Source organism: Electrophorus electricus, chromosome 8 (assembly GCF_013358815.1).
Source record: "Electrophorus electricus isolate fEleEle1 chromosome 8, fEleEle1.pri, whole genome shotgun sequence".
NCBI classification, from domain to species: Eukaryota; Metazoa; Chordata; class Actinopteri; order Gymnotiformes; family Gymnotidae; genus Electrophorus; species Electrophorus electricus.
Window position 1 is genome coordinate 14130207 of NC_049542.1, and position 24035 is coordinate 14154241.

The 24035-nt window shown below is 38.7% G+C and overlaps 3 protein-coding genes and 1 long non-coding RNA gene across 5 annotated transcripts; 2 read left to right on the top strand and 2 right to left on the bottom strand.

Annotated features, from left to right (window-relative positions):
* Positions 1 to 604: 604 nt before the first annotated feature.
* Positions 605 to 2791, bottom strand: LOC118241907. Its single transcript, XR_004776415.1, has 3 exons — positions 2669 to 2791; positions 1974 to 2051; positions 605 to 776 (listed from the first exon to the last, which is right to left on the bottom strand). It is a non-coding gene; the product is annotated as an uncharacterized LOC118241907 (long non-coding RNA).
* A 483-nt stretch (positions 2792 to 3274) lies between these two features.
* LOC118241901 (hemoglobin subunit beta) lies at positions 3275 to 4074 on the bottom strand. The gene is made up of 3 exons (XM_035529414.1): positions 3918 to 4074; positions 3618 to 3840; positions 3275 to 3503 (listed from the first exon to the last, which is right to left on the bottom strand). The coding sequence occupies exons 1-3, from the start codon at positions 4007 to 4009 to the stop codon at positions 3372 to 3374; spliced, it is 447 nt and encodes a 148-aa protein (XP_035385307.1). The 5' UTR covers positions 4010 to 4074; the 3' UTR covers positions 3275 to 3371.
* Positions 4075 to 5049: 975 nt separating this feature from the next.
* Positions 5050 to 6058, top strand: LOC113575268 (hemoglobin subunit alpha). Its single transcript, XM_027006722.2, has 3 exons — positions 5050 to 5201; positions 5458 to 5665; positions 5848 to 6058. Exons 1-3 carry the CDS (start codon positions 5107 to 5109, stop codon positions 5974 to 5976), a joined length of 432 nt encoding a protein of 143 aa, XP_026862523.2. The 5' UTR covers positions 5050 to 5106; the 3' UTR covers positions 5977 to 6058.
* A 4588-nt stretch (positions 6059 to 10646) lies between these two features.
* On the top strand, positions 10647 to 24004 carry nprl3 (NPR3-like, GATOR1 complex subunit). 2 transcript variants are annotated; one of them, XM_035529066.1, is made up of 14 exons: positions 10647 to 10784; positions 11436 to 11463; positions 11737 to 11806; positions 14511 to 14643; positions 15809 to 15883; positions 17717 to 17870; positions 18195 to 18276; positions 18471 to 18608; positions 19043 to 19199; positions 20127 to 20233; positions 20400 to 20529; positions 22636 to 22825; positions 23128 to 23320; positions 23617 to 24004. In XM_035529066.1, exons 3-14 carry the CDS (start codon positions 11769 to 11771, stop codon positions 23780 to 23782), a joined length of 1563 nt encoding a protein of 520 aa, XP_035384959.1. In that variant the 5' UTR covers positions 10647 to 10784; positions 11436 to 11463; positions 11737 to 11768; the 3' UTR covers positions 23783 to 24004. The 2 variants fall into 2 exon arrangements, with proteins under 2 accessions (XP_035384959.1, XP_035384958.1); XM_035529065.1 differs by having other exon boundaries at positions 10647 to 11463.
* The last annotated feature ends 31 nt before the right edge of the window (positions 24005 to 24035 follow it).

A 24035-nucleotide genomic window follows, 5' to 3' on the forward strand; every position in this document is an offset into this window, starting at 1 on the left:
ATTTGCCTGTTTCTTTTGAGGGGAAAAATAACCAAAATCTTCCAAAAAAATAGTCAGATTATGTTTTATACATGAGGAGTTTCAAGAATATATGTTTATCGCTTAAACAACCCCTTTCTGTTACTTCGCCTTTAATACTGAAATATGATAAATGCGGTCTGATATGCATGGCCGCCTGTATTGCGTCTCAGTTAAAAAGCATCAGGCACTAAAACGCTCCTGAGAATCCAAAGGCGGGGCTAAACTTCTGTAGATCGAATAGGCGGAGATATGTAAATGAGAGTATTCTCGACAGTAGAAAACAGTGATTTCAAAATGGGCAGTTTTTGCATCTTAGATGCCATATACACACTGCATAGACTTGGTAAACTAACAATATTTACATAGTATCTCACATTTCTTCAAAAACACACTTTTTTCTTTTTTTCTTTTTTTTTACATTTGCATTTACCTTTATGGCATTTAACAGACACTCAGAGCAACTTACAAAAGTGTTATGTCATAAGAGAATGTATCAGAAAATACAAATAGGTTGGAGTCCAAATACAACTGAACAAAGATAACATTAGATACAGGAGTCAGTGCTGATAAGTGCAATGCCAAACATATAAGCACGGATACACAGTAGTGCAATTCAAGACACTTCAAGACATTAACATGTTTTAATAATTAGCAGAATTAGTGGTCATTTAATACTGTAAAAATAGATGAGTATTTAGTCTGTGTTTGAAGACAGCAAGGGAATCTGCTGTGCAGACAGCCAGTGGTTCCACCATCTGAGAACCAGGACAGAGAAGAGTCTTACTCGAGGCTCAACATACTAGAGGTGTGGATCGAGGTTTGACTATTGTCATCATTTAGAAAGGGGCATGTCCATTCTTGCCATTCTAAGTGAGTATCAGTGTTTTAAATCTCCTGTGTGCAGGTACTGGAAGACAGTGAAGGGAACATCCATCCGTAACTATATGCCCCACGCCGCTCTGGTCTCATGTGGATTTCCTGATCTCATGAGAACTACACCATATAACTTCACCATATAACTTTCTATATTTTATTTTCTTAATTTACATCTACACAAAAATAAATGCATTTTCTTTTAACACAATCTTCTGCTAGCTAAAATATTCATTTTGGAAGAACTTATATAAGTTCTTTAAAATGTGACTAAATTTAAAAACAATTTCACATTCAATTAAAAGGACTTTTCTTCACTATGTCAAAGACCTTGTTTTTTATTATATCATGTCCTTAAACCTATCAGATTTCTTAACAATCTTCCACTCCTAGTGGTCAGCTGGTTCTCCATAGGTTGTTCAACAGAAACAATCTCTATGATTATTTGTCATGTCTCCCCTCAAGCAGGTAATCTGCATTACATAGAATGCAGTTTTAAGAGTAAGCTACCTTGCAGGACCAAATAAGAACACAAAGATGAGAGGTCACAATATCCCACCCGAGGAGCCCTGAATGCAACAACCATTCAGGTAGTTCTCTGTAAGCACATATATATGCTTGCCATGTTAGCCTGCACAGTGACCACTGTAATAAGGATGTGCTGTCTATCTGATAAGGTTTTGGGTTTTTTTCAGGCACAGGAATTTGAATTTAATGCTGTAGAGTCAATGTCAATGAAACAATCATCTTTAGATGTTCTTCTGGATCTATAAAGATGGCCTCTGCTTGATTCAAATGTGCCATGGTTCTGTAGTGAAGCCTGATTACAGTATATGATGTCACCTCAGTGTCGTGCCTGACCAAATCTCTCCTGAGGGTCTACACTTGATGGACAAGTTTTTAAATATCTCTTCTAATCTCTCTTTCTGTCTTGCACAAGCATTTGCACAAATTTGCTAAGTCCAGCATCTGTGGAGCAAAATTGAACATACAAATTCACAGAAATTATGCAGAAACGCAGAAACGATATCAAAGTCTGTGTTGCTGAGATAGTTAAAATTTTCACTGACAACACACACCTCTTATTAGTTGGCTGGGTTGTTGTCAATGTATTACTGCAATTGTGCATGCTTCTCAGATCAATTCAGCAGAAGCACCTATGCAAAATATCAGCTGTATTAGTATCAGTTTTAATAAGTAAATATAGTGCATACATATTGCTGTAGTCACTGTATCATAACAAAGAAGCCAGTACATTCTAGTTCAACCGTTGTATTTATTCAGAAACGCTGCATATCCTCCATATCATTCAAAATTCACTCCTCTCACAATGCCCCTCAACCGTCACACATCGTTTTCTCACGTGATGTTTACTACAACATATAGCTACACTACAAATATAGTAAATAAGTAAATATGGTGCTTAAAGTTCAATTTTGCATGTGTACACGTCATTGACAGAGAAAAATACCAACAAAGGATTCAGATATGAAATCAAATGGAAGGGGCAAAAAGTTGAGGAGAAGATCCAGATATATTCAGCATGTGGGGGGAGAGGGGCTGTCCACATCTGGCATTAACATACGTTTTGAGTGTTCCAGTCACAAAGGTATAACCGTTACACTTGACATTTTGAATGCATGGCGAATGATTACTTGTGATCGCATTTCTAACATAATTTTCGTTTAAGGAAGTGCCGGGCACATTTAGCTATCGTGTCCCGCGAATCGCTTGCACTGAGTTATACTTTTATCCGTTAGCCTAGCTTGCTTACCTACATGCAGAGTGATCCCCAAACATGCGCGCAATTATGTATTTTCCGGCTAGTGCGCGGATGATATGGGCGGCTGTCGAAATGCATCATCGATCACAATACAGACGTAATGTGGCCTGATGCGTCCTAGACCACTTCCAAAAGTGTTTTGAGTGACTGAATTACATTGCGCGTCCGATGTGTTAGTAGCGACGTAGGCTCCGTTAAAGCCAGGTGTGAACAGAGATAACGAGCGCGAGCTCATTTTGGTTCACTTTCTGAAATTCTTAGTTATTTTTTCAAATTGTTCTTCACATTATGAAATAGCAATTATACTGTATGTTTCAGATATTCTGTGCTTATTCCGTTTTAAACCCGGTCACCTCCAACCAAATTGAAATGCGCAGCTTTTTACGCCAATTAAATCGGTTCAATTCATAGTTTTAAATGTAATGCTTTTTATTAAATGAAAATGCAATACACCCAGCATATAGAGCAAAAACGAACAAATGATTTAGACTGCTGTGTGGAGTACAGTTGAAATAAATAGATCTCATGTCTTGCATATAATTGTAGTCATTTAAAAGTAGTTGGCCATTTCGGCGAAATAAACAGCAAACCCAGTAATGTGTTTAAATCGTTTATTCGTTAGCAAGAGTTATCATTTGGTCAACAGCTTGGTGCACGAAGGTGTTCTTACATGGAGCCGTTTTCCTTAATTAGCCTAATGATACTGTTTGCCGAGAGCAGACACAACTTCAGCCAAGAACTTGGCCAAAGCGTGCTGCGTTTCAGCGTTGAAGCCGGAGGGTCCCAGCTTCATGGCCACACATACGGTGAAGCACTCGGCAAGAAGCTGCCAGGGGAAGAAGACGGTCATTAGAACACAGGTGAGAATGAGCAATCATCGTTGATATCCAGTCCTGAAGTAAATGTAGTTTGTTTAAAAAGCCAAACCACTGAAACCTACCCTGAAGTTGTCGGGATCCACGTGGAGTTTTTCAGAGTGGATAGTGCTCAGCGCAGCGTAGGTACCCTTGATGTTGTTCAGGTTCTTCACGCCTTTGTCCAGAGCACCCACGACGACTTTACCGTGCGCCGCCACTTTGGGGTTCCCCATAATGGCCGCGGCGCTGGATATGTTACCAAAGGAAGCGAAGTATCTCTGTGTCCATGGGTATACAATCAGAAGCCTGAAACGAGAGAATCGATTATTCTAAAAGAAGAATTAGGAGTCACAAGAAAATGTTACAAGTGTGTAAACAGTTACCTGGCCAAAGCCTGAGGTCCGATTTCATCTGGACTCAGATGTCCCCACAGGTTAACGATAGCACCACGCTGGGCTTCTGTCAACTCAACCATAGCGACGTTTTAGGAGCTTTTTTTAAGTTGCCTTCTTGAAGACGTTCAGTAGGAATCTCTTGCCCAACATAGAAAATGGGTGCAATTTATTTACTTTTAATGTCTCCTCCCTTCGCAGAGAGCGCCGTTTGATTGGTTAATTTCTCGCTGGACGTCAAGCTTACGTGACTGGACAGCTCAGATGGGATTCTGGCCAACATTCGCATGTTTTTAGTAGTAATCTTGACAATTTTTAAACACGATTAAGATTTCAATCTTTATAAATTATATTGAGCAGAACTGCCACACCTGTATGCAGGATACTTTGTGTCCCACAGAACTTTCAAAGTTCTGAATGTGGAAATCGATATTTTTGACATTTTCCTTCACTGGTTTCTTTAATGTTTGATATTGATATAATTGTATCTCACAATACAATGAGTGATCACTTTTTAGGTACCCATTCACGAGATGTTCCGATAAATTATCATCAATGCAGAAGCTGACTGATACGGTTGGGCCTTCTTTCCAGTGTTCTCTTGTCATTTGCTTGCTTTTAAAAAAGGGCAAATGATGTGTGCACATTTGTGTATGTATGTATCTAAACGAGTGTTTTTATTATATTTATTTATTGGTTTGTTTATATTATATTTATATCTACGTTATATACAAACAAATACTGCTGTATTTACGTTATGTAAATTAAAATCATCCACGTAACACACTTTTGGTCAAAACCAGGTCACCTTTTACGCGTTTGTTTTGGTTTGTACTGAGGTTGGAAAAATAGGTTCTACAGCGTGCGGAGTCACAGCATGCTTTCCAAAAAAAAGTAGATGTATTTGCTTATTTCATGGAAATATAACTGATACAGAATCTATCAATTAGAGGAAAATATTCTTATTCGTTATCTAAATGTTGCCAGACTAGACACTGGCACGGTTTTGATTAGGCTGGGTGGAGACCAGCAGTAACGTGCGTCAGAGGTGTGGTTTGGATAGGATGATTGGGTGTGTCCGATTCTAGTTGTATATAAAATGGGACAGAGTCTTCGTCTTATCACGAGCTTTCCTAAATAGATCCAGAGTGTCAGTTGGGAAGAAGACGACGAAATAAAGATGAGTCTCACTGCTAAGGACAAGTCTATCGTCAAGGCCTTCTGGGGCAAAGCGTCCTCCAAGGCCGATGACATCGGGGCTGAAGCTTTTGGCAGGTAACTGTACTCTGCGCATTCACGTCGACACGGAAAACTAAAAATATAAAGTCTAAGTTTAAAATACACTGCACAACTACCAGTTAGGGTGGTATGTTCGGTTTATTTGAGATTATTTCGAAAATTAAACGCTTTTTATTTTTGCCAATTCGTGTGCGCTGGTTATATAATTGATTTGAATGTATTTTCTAGAAGTATATCTGTAGGCCGTCGTTTGTATGATGTAACTATTTCTAATCTGTGCTGTTTCCATCAGAATGCTCACCGTATACCCCCAGACAAAGACTTACTTCGCCAGTTGGTCCGACCTGAGCCCCGGATCCGCTGCTGTGAAGAAGCACGGAAGAACTATCATGGGCGGAATCGCTGAGGCGGTTGGCCACATTGATGACCTTACTGGCGGTTTGGCCTCGCTCAGTGAACTGCACGCTTTCAAGCTGCGGGTGGACCCTGCTAACTTCAAGGTACTCTAAAACACACGCTACTGTGAAATGTATTTTTCGCGTATTATAATTAATAATAGAGGTAATATTCGTAAACTTTAAGGCGACAATATCCATCCTTAAATATACTTAAAGGCTTTATAGTGCAGATTATAAAAAGTCACCGCTGTAGTTTAAAACATCTGCTTTCGTTTTCATTTCAGATTCTTGCGCACAACCTCATAGTGGTCTTGGCCTTGTTCTTCCCTGCGGATTTCACTCCTGAGGTTCACATGGCTGTTGACAAGTTCTTCCAGAACGTGGCCTGGGCTCTGTCCGAGAAGTACCGCTAAACCGCCCATAGGAGCGGAGTATCCAATGATGCAGTTCTATGCTGACATAAATATGTCTGAATAAAGTCCCATCAATACAGCACAAAATGTTTCTTTTGGTTTATTTAAACAAATGAATGAATGAATGAATGAATGAATGAATGAATGAATGAATGAATGAATGAATGAATGAATGAATGAATGAATGAAAAATATCATGTTAAAGGGAAAAAGTTTGTGGGATACTTAACGTCTTTGATTTCACGGGGTTAAATCTATTCCAACACTGGTATTGACCACTAAATTTCAGAATGTAGCTATTAATCTCTAATCTTTATATGAGCACAAAGATATGGTATGCCAATAAAAATTCATTATAATGCCCTGAAAAGGGAAAGAGATTATACTGAATATAATGAGATCAGGTTTCGGATAACAATTAACATCAGTACCTGTTTTTATTTGCTATGGTATGCTACAGGGCACCAGTAGTTGACTGACCCATAATGCATCGATTTCTCCTCTCCAGTTCAACGCCAAATTGTTAATTATTTTTAATGTACTTATTGTAAGAGCTCAATGTATTCGGTATTTTTGTTCGTACTGGTTCTGAGTGACGTGATAGCCAGTTCATTTCTCTGTGTATAAATTCAGCTTTCCGCGCTCTTTCCTGAAGTATTGAAGTAACGTGTCCTGAAGTATTGTCTTTGTGGTTACACAGACGCAAGATTCATTCTCAAATGGAGCATAAATAAAGTAAAACAGAAATGCTTTTGTAGAAACTTCAAATGCACCTTTTAGACTTTCTGAATGAGGATTCCGTTTGTGTCATAAAGGTGCTTTGAAAATGATCCTCTCCACGGCAGAAAACATCTACTGTGCAAGTGCTGATCGAGATCGACAGACACCGTTAGGTTTAAACAGACAAAAACATTAAGGAATGCTTGACAGGTGACGCTAATAAATGGGACTAGGGACGGACACGGGGATTATAGGGGGTGCAGACTAGAAGCCACAGACGTGACATTAATCAATGCATTTTGCTGCAGATAAATATAATAAAATCATTTCACGGTGATTCTGGCACTGTGTAAATTCTGAGGTTTCAAATCATTTTAACAAGATACCAAACAAGGTGACGTACAGAGCTGTAGACGTATATGATTCCGAAATTACCAAGAATTCTGTATAGCAGCAAAACTTTGTTGTAATAAATGAAGACAATATGATGAATGTTTCGTGTTTGGAATGCAGAAATCAAACGTCGGTTTTTGAATAAAATGATTATGCATAGATAACTGCAGTATATAGGCTAACTGATAATTCAATTATATTTAATAACTATACCAATGCATATCACATATTGCGCTGTGCAAACTTTCATATTATTCTATAATATTTGAAAATAATAATTTATTACTGCTACTTCCTCTGACCATACATATTCAAATAGTTCACTTCACTTATAAGCCTATTCATATTTCTTTTATTATTTTAATGATTTTTTTTCATTGTTGTTACTGGCGGGGCTAAACTTCTGTAGATCGAATAGGCGGAGATATGTAAATGAGAATATTCTCAACAGTAGAAAACAGTGATTTCAAATCTGGCAGTTGTTCCAGCTTAGATACCATATACGCACTGCACAGACTTCGCAAACTAGCAATATTTGCATAGGACCTCACAATTCTTCAAAAACACATGTACTTCGAGAACAGCTGCACAAGTAGGTGTAGCAGATTTCTTGTCAGTGGGTTATAAGTCAGTAGGTTGTAGAAAAAAAGACAGTCCATTCTAGTTCAAATGTTAGCTCTTTTATTCAGTAACATTGAATATCATCTGTTTGCATTTACCTTTATTGCATTTAACAGACACTCAGAGCAATTTACAAAAGTGCTATGTCATCAGAGAATGTATCAACCAGTACAAATAGGTTGGAGTCCAAATACAACTGAACAAAGATAACATTAGATACAGGAGTCAGTGCTGATACCTATAAAGAATTAATTACAAAATAAGCATAAGTGCAATGCCAAACATATAAGCACTGATACACAATAGTGCAATTCAAGACACTTCAAGACATTAACATGTTTTAATAATTAGCAGAATTAGTGGTCATTTAATACTGTAAAAATAGATGAGTATTTAGTCTGTGTTTGAAGACAGCAAGGGAATCTGCTGTGCAGACAGCCAGTGGTTCCACCATCTGAGAACCAGGACAGAGAAGATGGGCTATCTATCTGATTGTACATTTACATTTTTACATTTTATGGCATTTAGCTGACACTTTTGTTGTAAGTGACTTACAATTATGACTGAGTACAACCTGAGCAGCTGAGAGGTAAGGGTCTTGCTCAGGTGCCTAACAATGGCAACTTGAAAGTGGTGGGGCTTGAACCAGCAACTGTCTATCAAGATGACCTCTGCTTGATTGAAATGTGCCATAGTTGTCACCTCAGTGTCATGACTCTCCTGAGGGTCTACACTTGATGGTTAAGTTAACTCACTCCTTTCACAATGCCCTCCCCCGTCATGCATTGTTTTATCACATAATGTTAAGGACAACTAAACTACAAATATAGTAAATAAGTAAATATGCTTTGAGTGATTCAATTACATTGCGCATCCAATGTGTTCGTAGCAATGTAGGCTTCGTTAAAGCCAGATTTGAACAGAGAGAGAGAGAGAGTGAGAGAGAGAAAGAGAGAGAGAGAGTGTATTATTTTTCCAAATTTGTTCTTCTTCACATTATGAAACAGCCATTATACTGCATGTTCCAGAGATTCTGTACTAATTCTGTTTTAAACACGGCCCCCTCCATGTGAAGCACCTACTCTATGGAACATAAACTGTTTCATTTGAGGACTACAACACAATTTGATTCCTCATCTCATACAAGCTGTACTTTCTTGAAATAAAAATGTTACAATAATAAATAATCACTTTCATGAATATTTTGTTGCTAATGTTTGGTGGTAAAAAGAGTTTTGAATTTAAATAAAAAACATTCAACTCCTGGCTGCTCAACTGATATCAAAATCAAATGAAATGGTTAGCCCAGTCTTAATTCTAATCTGACAGAATACACAGCCTACATTTTGATCTGACAGGATATGTTTTCTGAACATAGGTTTGCAAGCATTTTCACATTTTTGACGATAATAAAATAATTGTGTCCACATCTTTCTAATATGGGATAAAAGGATATTATAAAACATTCACTGTAACGACCCGATCTAGTAACGACTCGGACCGTAACAGAGAAAAGAGAGATGGGGAAAATGACATAAAGAAAAAGGAGATCTTTATTTTGTAGAGGTGTGTGATTCAGGAGATGACAGTGCCAAAATAACAAATATAAAGTCCTAGAGAGAAAACAGAGCAGATAACTTACCTTACAGAGAAATACCAAAAATAGGCAAAAAACAAGAACCTGCCCTAACTCCCTGAACCAAAATAGAACACAAAACTTTCAAGTTTCAAGTTTCAAGTTTGGTTTATTTGTCACATACATAGTCATACACAGTATAACTCGCAGTGAAATGGTTGAGAGAAAGCTCGGAATAAATGACGACACCTCCCTACTTCACAAACTACGATCAAACATATAAGGACAGAATAATTAAGTATAACAGTATGTACACAATTTACGTCGGCAACCAATTTCCATACGGGGCATGAACGGTATTACAAAGCCAAAGTGAGAATATGGGAGGACTAGTCACGAGTTATAAAACGATAAAAACACGAGTTATAAAACGAAATACAAGAATTGCACAGATGTAACAGAACCAAACACAAACTCAAAAAGATATACTCACAAACCACAAAACATATTCACAAAGGCCCACAATCAGTCAAAAATCAGTCAAAAATTAAAGAAGTCCGCAAAAGTAAGAAGCAATTTCGTCAATCTTCTTCTTACTCAGTCGGGACAAAGGGCCCTGCAATCACGGAGGACCGTCAGCACCTGGCGTGGCGCATGGATGGAGACAGTGGACGATGAGACACATAACCTGAAACAGGGGAGATACAAACAAAATGACCAACCTGGGGTCGTCACCATATATAATCTCCTGGGACTGTAGTACTTCACTCTGTTTTGTGTTACTGAATAGAAGGTCAATCTTTACAGGCATCAGAAGACAGTCTATAAAAAATATTGACATGACGAATTTGGAGAAGTCTCCGAGATGCTCTGGTAATATTTAATCTACATTAGCCCAACCTTCTACATAAAACTAATCTTGCACCATTGGTAGTGTTAATCCCGTTTCTCTATTATAGACCAGTAGAGCTGTGTAGCCATCTTAAAACAACAAAGTGACGGATATCCCTGAAAGCAGCTGTAGTTCGCGTGTTCAAACAACTTCGAAAAAATAAACAAAAAAATTTAATCCTGCTTCAGAATTATATCCAAGAAATAATTTATTTTCTACGTCCTTTAACCATTGTTTCCTTCCATAACGCACCAAATGCGTGTATATATGATAGATTAATATTAATGTACATAATTTTACAAATATTTAAATAGTTTTTAATAGTTATAGCTAATTAGGCTATGTGGTATTTGATCATATTGTTATGATTATTATTAATGTACGCGTGCGTGCGCGAGTGATATAAATGATTTTTAGAGAGCGGAACACTAATGCTTGGTGCTTTTGATTCCCTACGTCATAGTAAAGTGCTACTCAAAACATTTACGATGAAACTCTACCCTTAGCTAATAACTATTCTAGGCATGTAAGGACAACGGCTTTAAAAAGTAAAACGTGCAAGTTGTGAACATGTTAATACTTAACCTAGCTAGCTAAAGTGAAAAGGTACTTCCAGTTTTACCGAAGCTAACTGGTGTCTCGGACGTGCTAATTTATCGCTTTGTTAGTACCTAGATTAGCTAACGCTATTGATTTCATGTTTTCACTAGGACGGTCAACCCATTTACCCCTGCTTAAAATATAGCTAGGTAACATAACTAGCATAGCTAGTTAGCTACCTAAAGCTTTCATAACTTGCTAAACATACTAGCTAACCGCTAGCTAGCGCAGTCTCGTGGTTTTAGTGACTCTATTGTCTATTTGGCTAAACATATTTTGCCACCTAGATAGCTAGCGTTAGCTAATTTACCTACATTATCAATTAATGTTAACGGCTTACGTTGAGAAATGAAAAACTTTATCCTTAATGCTAATAGCCTGTTAACCTAGTTTAGCAGTTGGTTGCTTAGCTGCATCACTAGGTTAATCTGATTTGTTGGCTGTTTGGAAGCTTCATAAGACATTCACAAATTGTTATAACTTTAGCTAGCTACTATGTTCAAGCAGTCCTCGGTAGATTTAGACCCCAAGCCATTTGCCAAGCAATCAGACACCAAGCATCATAAAAATGGAGAAAAAAATAGTCCTATAAGCGTAATATTGGTTAGTTCAGGGAGCCGGGGTAACAAACTGCTCTTTCGCTATCCATTTCTGAAGGTCTCTGAAAATACCTCATCAACCACAAGTAAGTGCCATCTTAAATAGACGATTTAGTGAAATACTTCTCCCTCATTAGTGGTGCAAAAGCCCACTGTCCTTATTTTTATTGATAACTGTTCTGTGAATATTGTAACCGCAGCCTTTATAGTTAAATGCATGTATCACCTTTTCATTGTCATCAATCTGTTTTAATCAAATTCTCCACTAAGACCTATATAACCTTAACATTACAAGACGTGCATAAAATGTACATCTACAAATGAAAATAAGATTACCGATGTGTTCGTGTGTTCTCTAGCAAAACAACGGAGTCCATATGTGTTGAGTTCCATGAATGATGTCACAGATGATCAGGATGGAGACTCAAGGTATTGTTCAAATTGACATCTAACAGCAGATGCTTTGATAAGAGTAGGCCTAAGCCAAGGTTCTTAAAATGCAGTTGTAAACATGATATATTTCATTATTATATTTATATTTACAAAATTTATAGTCGCATTAACTTACACATATCGTACTTCATCAGAGGCCTCTGATGGGTAGAGTGTCACATACCGGTAGTGTGTACAGAATATGCAGAATTGTTTTTGCAGTTTATGTGGTGGAATAAACAAGCATTGAGCCCCACCTCCAACTGGAATTATTGTCAAACACCTTGAAAGCAGTTTGTCATAGCCATGCTTTGAGAAAAGTCTACCCTAGCTGGCAACTACAGATTGTTCTATTTCTTACCTGTCTTCCATGGTCCTTTAGCAGCTGTGAGGCTGTCCTATAATGAGTGTGAATGAAACATTTGCTTTGAATGTAGCTTCTACATTTTGTTCTGTTTTTGTCTCAGTGTAGTTCTGGTATTTAACACTTGCAGTCTGGGTTGCAGATGAGAGGATGGGTAGACATAAACCTAACGGGGTCTATCTTGGTTTAGATTTTTCGTCTAGTAAAACCAATAGCCTGCTGTTAGGCCTGCATTATAACCAGGCTTGTGCATGCAGAAATGCTGAACTTTGGTTTACATTCTTGGTTTTTGATGACCTAACCAAAATAACAAGAATATAACATTCAAGTAACCATTTAGCTCCTGAAAGCTCAAAGTTAACTACTGCATGTTCTACCAGTGACTTAATTTGAACTTACTTCACTGCCTAGTAACACATCTCTACTCCACATCTGTAAGAAATGACAAAAGATGTAGACATTTGGGAATACTTGTCTGAAGTGGAAGATGTAGACATTTAGGAATACTTGTGTGAAGTGGAAGATGTAGACAAATTGGGAATACTTATATGGCTGTGGAATTTTATTTATTATAGACAGTAATACTTTCATTTTCATTCATTATTTTATTTCAATTTCATTTCATTTTTATTTTCATTTCAATTATTTTTTAAATTACATATTTTTACTGTCAACATTTGTTTTGATACATCTTCAATGTATCTTCATTTTATATGTTCATTAGATGTTGAGCAGGTTTTGATTCTTGGTAACGGTGTTTTTTTGTGATTGTGAAATAATGGATTGTGAAAGTAGCTTGGTAAGCCAGTGTCTACTGGTTATATGCCACAAATATTTTAAAATTTTAAATAGTTAAATATGTTTTGCCTCAAATTCCCAACAGATTACAAGGGTTAGGGTTGAAAAAAGGTTGTCATATTACTAGATGTGAGATGGATAATTAAGAAACACTTATGAGCAATTACCTGATCATTCATGGACAGCTGAATATGTTGGCAAGTTAGATTTTTTTCCAAAATCAACTAATCAAATTGAACTTGTTCTTCAGTTTATGAAAATATAAGGTTGTACAGTTTTCATTGTAATTTGAGATTAAGCTTCAATAGTCAAAAATGACATTATATTTAGAGGATCTCTCTTACCTTTGAAGAATATATTGATTCAGGAAAGAGGGACATGTTATTTGGCAAGCAGACACAGTTAGTCAAGTTCTAAAACATGTCTCTGCACAGTTTGACAAGAGTCACTGTTATGTATGCTCGTTTGCAAATGTTATTTTTTTGGTTTAGTTTTTAGCATTCTTGTTTTGTGCATTCTGTGAACCTGTCTGCTGCCTTTTCTTTTTGTTTTCTGTATTTCTTTTTTTATGGCCATATTCCCATTTCAGAGAACAAACTCCACTAACTGATGAACAGTTGGTAGCAGGGTAAGACGAAAACTATTCTAAACCACCTGTTCTTTATTTCTAGAACACCCTGTCTTTATTTACCTTTCCTACCCATCATTGTTTTGTCTTGCATATATTTATGTATGCAGCATATGTCTTGTGTTTGTATCATATGCAAACCCAAGCGTAATTCCTGAGATCATAATTCTTTGGTGTACAGTTAAGGTTGATATGAATCATGGTTTAAATGAACAGGGTGAATTTCTTGATGCAATATGAGTAAGAGATATGCTGATAATTCCCATTCTGCACAAATTTGAGTTCTTGCCACTATAATTAATCATAATGAAGATTTTAACAGTGAGAATGGAATCTTCCAATGATCAGGAACAACCATGGTGGTAGTAAGGCATCATCACTCACAGGCTACACATTCACCCAGCACTCGATGTCTCGCCACTTTAAGTTTCTGTTCATTTCTCTTTGCGGGATGATCGCATCACTATCCAAACTAAAGGTCTTAGGGGGGACACTGGCTTTTTTTTTCACCAAAGGGCCTTCTGTTGGGTGGGGGGTTTGATTCACTGCTTAAATGAGTTGCCTCAAATGACCATACCTTAGAGCATGAACAGAGCAAGCATGAGTCTGCCAGTTTCCTCTAAAGACTGCCTTCCCGCTAGAGGTCCTGCTGAAGGGTTCTTCAAACTGCTGTCAGTCTGAGAGCAGTTAACCACTGCAGGCTCAGCCCCAGTCTTTTGCAATATTGCCGGTCTCCTCTAATTTCCCCATTAATGGGTTGGACTGCCCAAATACTAGTGCTAAATAGTTTGGCTCTTTAAAGCCAATCAAACACTATTTGATGACTGGGAAATTAATCAAAGGAGGACCTGTGCTCTGGGCTGCAGATCATTGAGTTCTTATTGGTTTATTCCTCCTGTTCCTCTTTAAAGGTTCTCTGATATCATTCTTGCTACCATCTTGGCCACCAAGTCGGACATGTGTGGCAAAAAGTTTGAGTTGAAGATTGATAATGTCCGCTTCATTGGACACCCCACCTTGCTGCAGCCTCCACACACCATTCAGGTGGGACACAGGCAAGAATGATTGATGTAAAAATATTTGCTTATAATAATAGATTAATTAATATTAATTGGTTAATATATAGTGATGAGAATTAATTAGTTAATTACTATATTAATTAGTTGGTTCATTTATTATTTAACAAGAAAGCTCGTTTCTAGTAATGTCATCTTAACTTAGTCTCAAGACTATAACAGATCACTGGAAGATAAGAGCCAAGATTAGTTTTTGGCCCAAGAAATCCATCTACTGACTGAGAGACTATTTGGTAGGTGTTTACTGCTAATTTTGTCACTGTGGGTTTGTTTAATATGTAATGAATACTGTAGTACAGTAAGTAGTGACCTTTACTTTGTGAAGTAGTGCAGAAACTCTTCTTAAACTACTATTTTTCACATCGTCTTTTTTTCATTTTTTAAAAATATCTAGTGCATTGAGAAATTGATAATTTTGTTTCTGACAGTGTAATTATTAGGCAGGCACAGTTGGAGGATAATAAACAATTGAATTGAAAGGTATTACTATGATCACAGTCTCCGATGAGCATAGCACCACCTAATGATGCAGCTCCTTTCTGCGGCAGGGTAAGCTTTGTGGCCTTTGGATTGTCAGTACCGAAGATTTAACACAAACACCATTTGCTTAAGCAGTGCGAGACAACATGCATGGGTTTACACAATTCCCTACAGTCAGGTGCTTCTGACTTGTAGCTGAGTGTTTTAGCCGGTGTGCTGAGACACACCTAGCTGCTACACATGACTTCTCCTCATCTCTGCTTGGGCACTGCTAAGCAGAAAACATAGATGATGTCCACCGTAAAACATGCATGAATAAAGTGTGATTGAGCTTAGCTGAGGGATATCAGTTCAGATAATAGAAAGATGAGGCAGTATAACCCGGTTTGTGATATAAACTGTCCCACCAGGGGATGGAAATCTATGTCTCTCTGTGAGGTGCCAAAATACCGAATAACTGTCCATTTATATGGCCTGATTTGAAAATCGACTTTTTAAAATTTTTAATTTATTTTTATTTTTTTGCAATTTTATTTATTTTTTTTTTTGGTAAATGTTGGTGTTTGTACCTCATCATTTGAACAGTTGTATTTACAGCATTGTGGAAAAAACATGCTTCTAAAATAAATTGATAATGTATTGCCTTTACATAGGTCTCCAAAAGTGACCCTTCTCCCAAAAGAGAGATGCCCACCATGATCTTGTTCAGTGTGGTATTTGCATTAAGGGTAAGAAAACAGAGTTTCATAAAAGGTTTTTATTCTAATGCCTGGTGCATTTCATTCACCTTGTTCACAACCCAGTTTTTGTACACCACCATAAAGAACAATATTATTTGCAGATGTATGTAGTTATTACATACATTTAATCAACTGTATTACTTGAGTAATATTGTGATAGATTTGTTTTTCTGAGTGTTTTCAAATCATAATACAAGTAAAAAAATAACCTGCTTAATTTACTCAGTTAAATTATAGTCGTCCACATTATGGATTCCTTTTTTTCTGGTTAATTTGAATTTAATTGTGTTTTGTTGGTGACAGTATCACTTTACTCAGGCCCATATGTTTGAGCTTAGTAGAAAAAGTAAAAGTTAAAAAAAAGTAATTTAAAAAGATTAATTTAGGTTATTTTATGTGAGTAGTATTTTGATGATTGTTTTACTCTGACTACTAAACTCTAACCACCTCTAGCTCTATGTATATCTTATGTTTGTCATGAATAAATGCAAGACTTTAATAGTACTATCTTAGTTATGTTACAGTATTTAATCAGCAGTGTATTGACAGTTAAAGTGACTGTTTGCAGGGATAACCTGAGGCCAGAAGTGTATTTTCCTAGAAAGGGAGTTGGCTGTGATAAGAGAAAAGCGGGCTGTGTATCAGCCAGCCTAGTTGGGCCTGCCTTCCATGCTGAGTCAGACTGCCCCACCCTCAGCCCCACCCACTGTGGCACCATGACTCAGCAGAACAGAGTGCTTAGTCAAGCCTAGCAGCTGCACAAAGTGCACAGTCATGCCCATATCAGGGGCCTGCATACCCCCCCCCCCCTCCATGTTACACCTCAACTTGGCGCATTGCCCACCCTGACTCTGTAAAAATACTCAAGCTGTGCTGGCAGGGCAGTTTAGTGCAAGTTTATTCTATTTTTATGCATTTAGTAATGCATGATTTTTATGAATTCTAGTGTGTATCCATTTGCACAAAAAAATATTAACAATATGGCATGTTCTGAAAAATAAGCAATAATCTTAAGACATAGGTACTGTGGTATTTTAACAGATTAATACTAATAAATAGTTGTTTATTGTTATCAAATATCAGTTTACTCTAGATTTAAATATTTTTCTTGAATACTAATAGCTTATAACAAATTAATCATTATCTTATAAATAATATGAATAAGGATAATAAATATGGTTCTTTGAGTTCTTAGTTGTTAATATAATGAAAGTGTGAAAGAATTGTATATATAGTTGTCCTCAACCATACTGGTTTGTGTGATCAGAATGTGATATAATTGGCACAGCATTATGCATTTGTAGTGTAATTCATACCTGCTTTATTAATGACTAAATGACTAATTAATTACTTACAATTTGATCACAATACTTTTTGACTTTCCTTTTGTAACAGGAATGTCTCAGATGCATGTGGAATCATATTAAAATGACAAATGCTGCTAGAAAAACACTTACAAAGAAACGGCTCAACCCGATTTCCCCATCTATAGAGGACTGGTGTGATATTGTTATGGAGTCTTTGCTCAATGAGGCTTCAGAAAAGTACATTTGAGGAAACAAAGATGATTGTATAACTGTTGTATATTATTACATATTTCCAAATAAAAATAATAAAATAAAATACCACCTCCACCATATGCAAAAATAAACATGTAATCATGCCTGCTTAGTATGGCCAGAAACTTGCAGCAGGTGTTGATCTGGTTTCCTGAGGTTTAGATTTGGTAAATTCAAAACAAGCCAGTGTTTTAGCTAAAGGGTTAAAGAGAAATAAAAGCACATAGTCTCTCTCTCATTCTCTCTCTGCTGCCCCCCTCAGGCCAATGCAGAGCCGTCGGTGATCAGCTGCATGCACACACTGTCGCGGCGTGTGGCTGTGGCCCTGCAACACGAGGAGCGGCGCTGCCAGTACCTCACCAGGGAGGCCAAACTGATGCTAGCCGTGCAGGACGAGGTCACTGCTGCTGCTGAGAGTGGGTCCCGCTACTGCCTAGCAGGCTACATCTTCTCACACACCACCTCGCTGTCCCACATCTAACACTCACCACTTCCCACATCTAACACCCATATGGCTTTCTTTCTGCATTTGGTACCCATGAGTCACAGCTAATGTGACCTTAGAATGTGAAAGTATTAGGACTTTGGGAATGTACTTTAAAAAAAAAACCAAAAAAAAAACCACCTGTTTGCAAGATAGTATTTGGATAGATTGAACTTTAATGCTCCCAGGGAAAACTGTAGCTACCTTGGGATATTGCAAAAATTTGAAATACTGATATTGACTTTCTTGTTTGCAGCGGATGGCACTCCACAGTCACCCTTTCGTCACATCCTTCCCAAGTGTAAACTGGCAAGAGATCTGAAAGAAGCCTACGATAGGTGCATATTCAGACAGAGCTTCTAACATGACCATCTTCCCTCTGGGATTATGCTTAGAAACTGTAAGGAGCTGTAGGTTTGCAATATGTTGCTGTTCTATTCATGTCAGAGAGTGAGGTAATAGTGCAGTGGTATGTGGGTGATGAGCACGTCTTTTTGAGATTTCTGCAACAGATTAATTGTGTCTCCCTCAGCCTCTGCACCACCGGAGTGGTACGACTTCACATCAACAGCTGGCTGGAAGTCAGCTTCTGTCTGCCCCACAAGATTCACCATGTTGGAGGGAAGCACATCCCTCCCGAGGCCCTGGAGCACAGCCTCAAGGCTATCCGGTGAGGAGCATCAGGGCCTGCTTCTGCTCTCACTCACAGCACCAGTGTACGGTTTCACAGCTCTGATTCAGATTGTTCTTACTCCTGCACATTGGATTCATTCATGTTACTGGTTTGGCACTGAGCCACTCCTGACACATGAGCTAATTTTGAGTGTGTTAGTGCAGCAAAACACATACACTGAACAAACATTGAACACTGCTAGTATCATCCACTGTAGAAATTATGACAGTATATTGATGTGGCACTATTCTGGTTAACTACTACATGATTTACAGCAGTTAATATAAAGTAATGTAAAAACTGCAGAAGTAGATAATATGTGAAGGTATTTTTCATAGATGTGGAGTACCAGCTAGCAGGGCATTGCGTTTTCTTGTGTCTTTATGGTAGCCAGCTGTGGTATGTAAGTATGCACGTACTGCCCTCTGCAGGCCATACCATGCATTGCTGCTGCTGGACAGTGAGAAGGCGCTGCTGGCTGAACTTCCTATCGACTGCTCTCCCGCACTGGTGCGGCTCATCAAAATCTGCTCGGCCACAAAGAACCTGCAGCAGCTAGCACAGGATGCTGACCTGGCCCTCCTACAGGTCACCTGCCTCACACATATTTCTACTCTGATACTCACTCCTATTATACAAATTACAGCTGATGGTCGTTTCAGCAAGAGTCTGACACAAACCCACCTTCTGTGTCCTGGTGACGTCACAGGTTTCTGTCCCCTTATGTTTTTACTCTGTGTTTATTTGGATGTGATTCTGTCAATATGTAATTGCCTTTGTATTACTGAAAAGCACAGTACAAGTGAAATGTATTATACTTGTATAGTGCTTTACTTCTTACTGAGTTTATTCATTTGTTGAAATGTTAGTATATGCTGAATTTTGAAGAGTCCTTCAAACATCTTCTGTGGATATTTTATAATAATAAAACATTAAAAACCCTCATACTTAATCTTAATGTCCAGTAGCTTTGTAGTCCTAAAACAAGCATGTTTGAGAATGTGATAATCAGTCTTGTACTGCCACCTAGCGGACGGGATTATCAGTGTTAACAAATGAGTCAACTACTCTTTAGAGCTGATACTCACTCCTACTCTACCCTGCATTTACCTTTGATTCAGGTGTGATGACAATGCCCTGCAATTAACTGATAATGAATTATGAATGGATTATAAAATGTGGAGCGGGTTCGGGATGATGGGCCAGGGTTGAGTATCGGGCAGTAGATCTCCAGGAGTGGACTAGGGCACCCCTGATCTACTGTATTTTTTGTGACAGAAACACTACTTCCAGTTTATTTTTCCAGCACTGGTGTTGGAAATTAGAAAATAAAAAGAATAATAATTTTTAAAAATAGCTAATAAGAATTTTTTTTAAATTAAATTACTGTAGAATAACTTTACAGTTTCTGACTTTTTGAACTGGTTTGTTATATTGTTTTATATAGGGCTAACCCTACATAAGAAGGTTAATGTTTTTGTGTGCTTTTAATCAGCTCTCTGCTGCCCTCCACAGGTCTTTCAGATAGCTGCTCACCTGGTTTACTGGGGTAAAGCCATCATTGTGTATCCACTCTGTGAGAACAACGTTTACATGCTGTCCCCGCATGCCAACATTTGTCTGTGAGTGTATCCGGCCACCACAAAGGCCTTCAGTCTTCTATCTTTACTCTTTTCCATCTTTGCCATTTAGAATAGTATGAATTGACTGCTGTGAGCCATATTTCCACTCTCACCCATGGTTTGATGTACATTGTGCCTTTCAGACAACTTTAATGTCTCGTCCTAGGTACTCTGCCCTGGCAAAACAGTTTGCCCAGCAGTTCCCTGGTCATGACATGCCATCCATGTTAGCCAAGTTCTCTTTACCCGTGTCTCTGTCTGAATTCCGGAACCCTCTGGATGCTCCTGTACATGAGGTCAGTTCGATAAGTGACTCAGGAGTCTGAGAACATCTCGTCCTCAAGAGTCCTCACTGTGAAGCACCTAAAGAATAGCTTTAATGAAGAGTAGGCATGTCCATACATAAAAATGACTTCCCACTGGCTTCCAGTTTCAGGCTCAGAGTACTACTGTACAGCTGCAATCATTAAGAACAGTTCAGTGACATCACATTATTAGATATGTGAATAGTGTTCACTATTCAGTGACATCACATTATTGGATAAGTGGAGTATTCTCCATGAACGTTTTATCATAAAACCATTACTTGTTATTATTGTTTTCACTTTCCTAAGAGGGAGGAGCCAGTTTGTTGTTGACACTCAGACTTGAAGTTCTATGTGTTTTTAGTGGTCTTCAGAGGTGTGGGATGCAGTTCTTGAAAATAATGTTATGAAAACCTCCAGTTCAATCTTACCATAAGATGGAAATAAAAGCAGAACTGTTAGAGAACATTTCAGAGCAACATGAGTGATATATTCAAGCAGAATATTGCTTGCCATCTGATTCTGTGCCCCATGAAAGCCTATAAAGAGTTGTAAATATATATCTTTGTGTCAAAAAAGATTTCTGCATGAATTTGACAATCGGGGACAGGTCACTTTGAAAACTGGGATAGAAAAAGCTTAAATGACATTTACATTTTTGGCATTTTGGCCAGAGAGACTTACAAAAGTGCTTTGTCATTTACTCATAGAATGTATCCTAGCCAGTACAGTAAGTTACAGTTCAAGATACCATTGAACTAAAATACTGTTTAAATACAGGGATCAATGCTGATGCCTAGAAGTGCAAAACACACATATGCTCTATCTCAGAGAACAATAAATGCAATAAACAGTACCCTAAGATAAGTACACTGAGTTTCAGTTACTCATCACAGGTGCAGGTGCAGGTACCCTACTATTGTAAGATAGCTGGTAGGCTATTATGGTTGGAGAGCTAACTGATTATGTCAGCTAGTTAGTTGGGTCACTACATTTAGCTAAGTACCAGATAACAAGATGGCTAGCTTGGTCATTAACAGACAATTACTTTAATCATACAGGGACAGACTATATTTGTATCATGAACTCCTGTCTGACAACTGCAAGCCATATGCTAAATCTATTTACTTTAACATTTTATACTCTAGCAAAGCAGGATTATATAAAATTATATGATGTGACTTAAAAATTATGTATGCAACTTCAGAAAGTCCCTACACTTAAATTATATTTTAAAGAGCTTAAATGCCTGTCCAAAATTATCCAAAGCCTACTGTCCCACATTGCCAAACATATTTGATAAAAAAGAACTACTAAAATGTTTGGGGGAAAAAATAAAACACATTTTCAACACTTTAAAACACATTTTGTTGCTTGAAGAGATGACAAACATAATTTGACAACAATTAGGAACATTGTCTTATAAATGCCAGATTTATGTCCTTATCATGAAACCTATTAACAAGAGTCCCATGCTACTGACCATGTCATGCAATTCCCTGGGGAGCTTCTGATTAACATGTGCTGTCGCTTTCTGTGACATCAGTTGCATTAAGTCATGTGATTTCAATTACATGACATCCATGCAAAACCTATAGTAGAAACCTTGACTTGTTGACTGTTATAGCAGGAAATACACACTGGAGCTTAGGTGTCCCGCATTACCCAATGTCCTATGTGTGTATGTCTGTGGTCTTTTTCCTTCAAGCTCGGGTCCTCTACCAGAGGCCTGGGAGCTTGAGGGTCCTGTGTAGTATTTTAGCTATTCCCAGGATGGCACTCTTTAGGATGGATATCTTGGATGTTATTCTTGGGATCTGCTAGAGCCACTCATCCAGTTTGGGGTTTAGTAGCAATCTGTCACTTGATAGATTGCTATAACTATCAGTACAGCCCTCTTCTGCTGTGTGTCCTTCTCTACTATGTCCGAGTGGTTAGCCATTACCCTTGTCAGTCTGTATTTGGAAACCTCTGCTGAATGATCTCAGGGGCATCTTTGCACAGCCTGCATCTGGGGTCTTGCCTGGTGTGGTAGATTCCAGGCTCCACTGATCTTGTATTCAGAGTTTGTTCCTGTGCTGCCGTGTTGTGGCCCAGGCCCAGCTGATCCAGATGGTGGTGTGGATGCTACAGCGAAGGTTGCTCATCCAACTGCACACCTACGTGTGTCTTCTGGTTCCACTGAGCGAGGAGCAGGCAGGTCCGTGTGACGAGGAGCTGGCGGTTGTTGGCCGCACAGCCGCCCGGAGCCTGAGCACACCCGCCGCCCTCAGTTTCGGTTCCCCGAGTACGTCTCTTTGACCACAACACACACCTCAGAGACACTCACACCGACGATACCAGCCTAATCGGACCTCTTTCCTCCCTCCCTCCCTCCCTCCCTCCATCCCTCCATTCCTCCCTCCATTCCTCTACCCCCTCCCTTATTCGCTCCCTTATCCCTCCCTTTCAACCCTCTTCCTCCCTCCCTCCCTTATTCGCTTCCTCTATCTCTTCTTTCCCTGCCTGCCTGCCTCCCTTCATTGCTGCCTCTCCCTCCCTCCCTACCTCGCTCCCTTCTTCCTCCTCCTCTCCGTCCTCTGTGTCCAGCCAGCAGTGATGACATGACGCTGACTAGCCCCAGCATGGATAATTCCAGTGCAGAGCTGCTACCAGGGGCTGACTCCCCGCTCAGTAAGAGGATGACTGAGACCCTGCTGGCCAGTCTGGCCGAGCATGAGCGGCAGGCCATCCTTAGTGTGCCAGCTGCCCAGAACCCTGAGGACCTGCGCATGTTTGCCAGGTAACACAAGCGCTGTGTCCCACCCCATGACTTCAGCTGTGCTGGATGTGGAATCCAGGGATTTGTTCAGCTGCTAGTGTGTCTTTGATTGTTAATGCTTCTTTGTTGTCTTTCTTCTTATGTATTGGAGTGATTTTAAAGGAATAAGAATCTTAAGTCTGGCAAACAGTTTATTGAGCCTTCTGATAGCAGTACAGCATGGGCCAAATAACCTCATGCCCACAGGTTCCTTGTGAGCTTCCACAGAACATTACCCATTAGGTCTTTCTGTAAGCCCTGATTAACACTTCCCACAGGTTACTGCACTACTTCAGAGGCCACCACCATCTGGAGGAGATCATGTACAACGAGAACATGCGACGTTCGCAGCTGAAGACCCTCTTTGACAAGTTCCACAGCGTTTTAGTGGTTACCAACCATGAGGACCCCATCATCTCCCTGTTCCAATCCCCGCCAGAGTAATGGGAACCGAGAGTGTCCTCCCTCTTCCTGGTGCAGAACTTCAGTCTGGACTTGAAGACATAAGACTGCTAGTCACCGAGCTTTAACGATACCCTTACTGCCTACTTAATATATATGTCTTTATGTACATAGCTTTTATGACTTAAAATATTTCATGTTTGTCTCAAAACATGTCTCAAACTTGCTGTGATAATATTGAATAATAATTTGGTAACACTATTATTCACAAGTCCCACTGTGCCGTATGTTAGTG

Bases quoted from the DNA above. Each gene is read 5' to 3' on its own strand.
- LOC118241901 (XM_035529414.1), bottom strand. From the start codon at position 4,009: ATGGTTGAGTTGACAGAAGCCCAGCGTGGTGCTATCGTTAACCTGTGG. The intron at 3,841-3,917 runs GTAACTGTTTAC...CTCTCGTTTCAG, and splicing joins GGACCTCAGGCTTTGGCCAG to GCTTCTGATTGTATACCCAT. The intron at 3,504-3,617 runs GTAGGTTTCAGT...TTCCCCTGGCAG, and splicing joins TGGATCCCGACAACTTCAGG to CTTCTTGCCGAGTGCTTCAC.
- LOC113575268 (XM_027006722.2), top strand. From the start codon at position 5,107: ATGAGTCTCACTGCTAAGGACAAGTCTATCGTCAAGGCCTTCTGGGGC. The intron at 5,202-5,457 runs GTAACTGTACTC...TGTTTCCATCAG, and splicing joins GGGGCTGAAGCTTTTGGCAG to AATGCTCACCGTATACCCCC. The intron at 5,666-5,847 runs GTACTCTAAAAC...TTTTCATTTCAG, and splicing joins TGGACCCTGCTAACTTCAAG to ATTCTTGCGCACAACCTCAT.
- nprl3 (XM_035529065.1), top strand. From the start codon at position 11,274: ATGTTCAAGCAGTCCTCGGTAGATTTAGACCCCAAGCCATTTGCCAAG. The intron at 11,464-11,736 runs GTAAGTGCCATC...TGTGTTCTCTAG, and splicing joins AAATACCTCATCAACCACAA to CAAAACAACGGAGTCCATAT. The intron at 23,321-23,616 runs GTAACACAAGCG...CACTTCCCACAG, and splicing joins GACCTGCGCATGTTTGCCAG to GTTACTGCACTACTTCAGAG.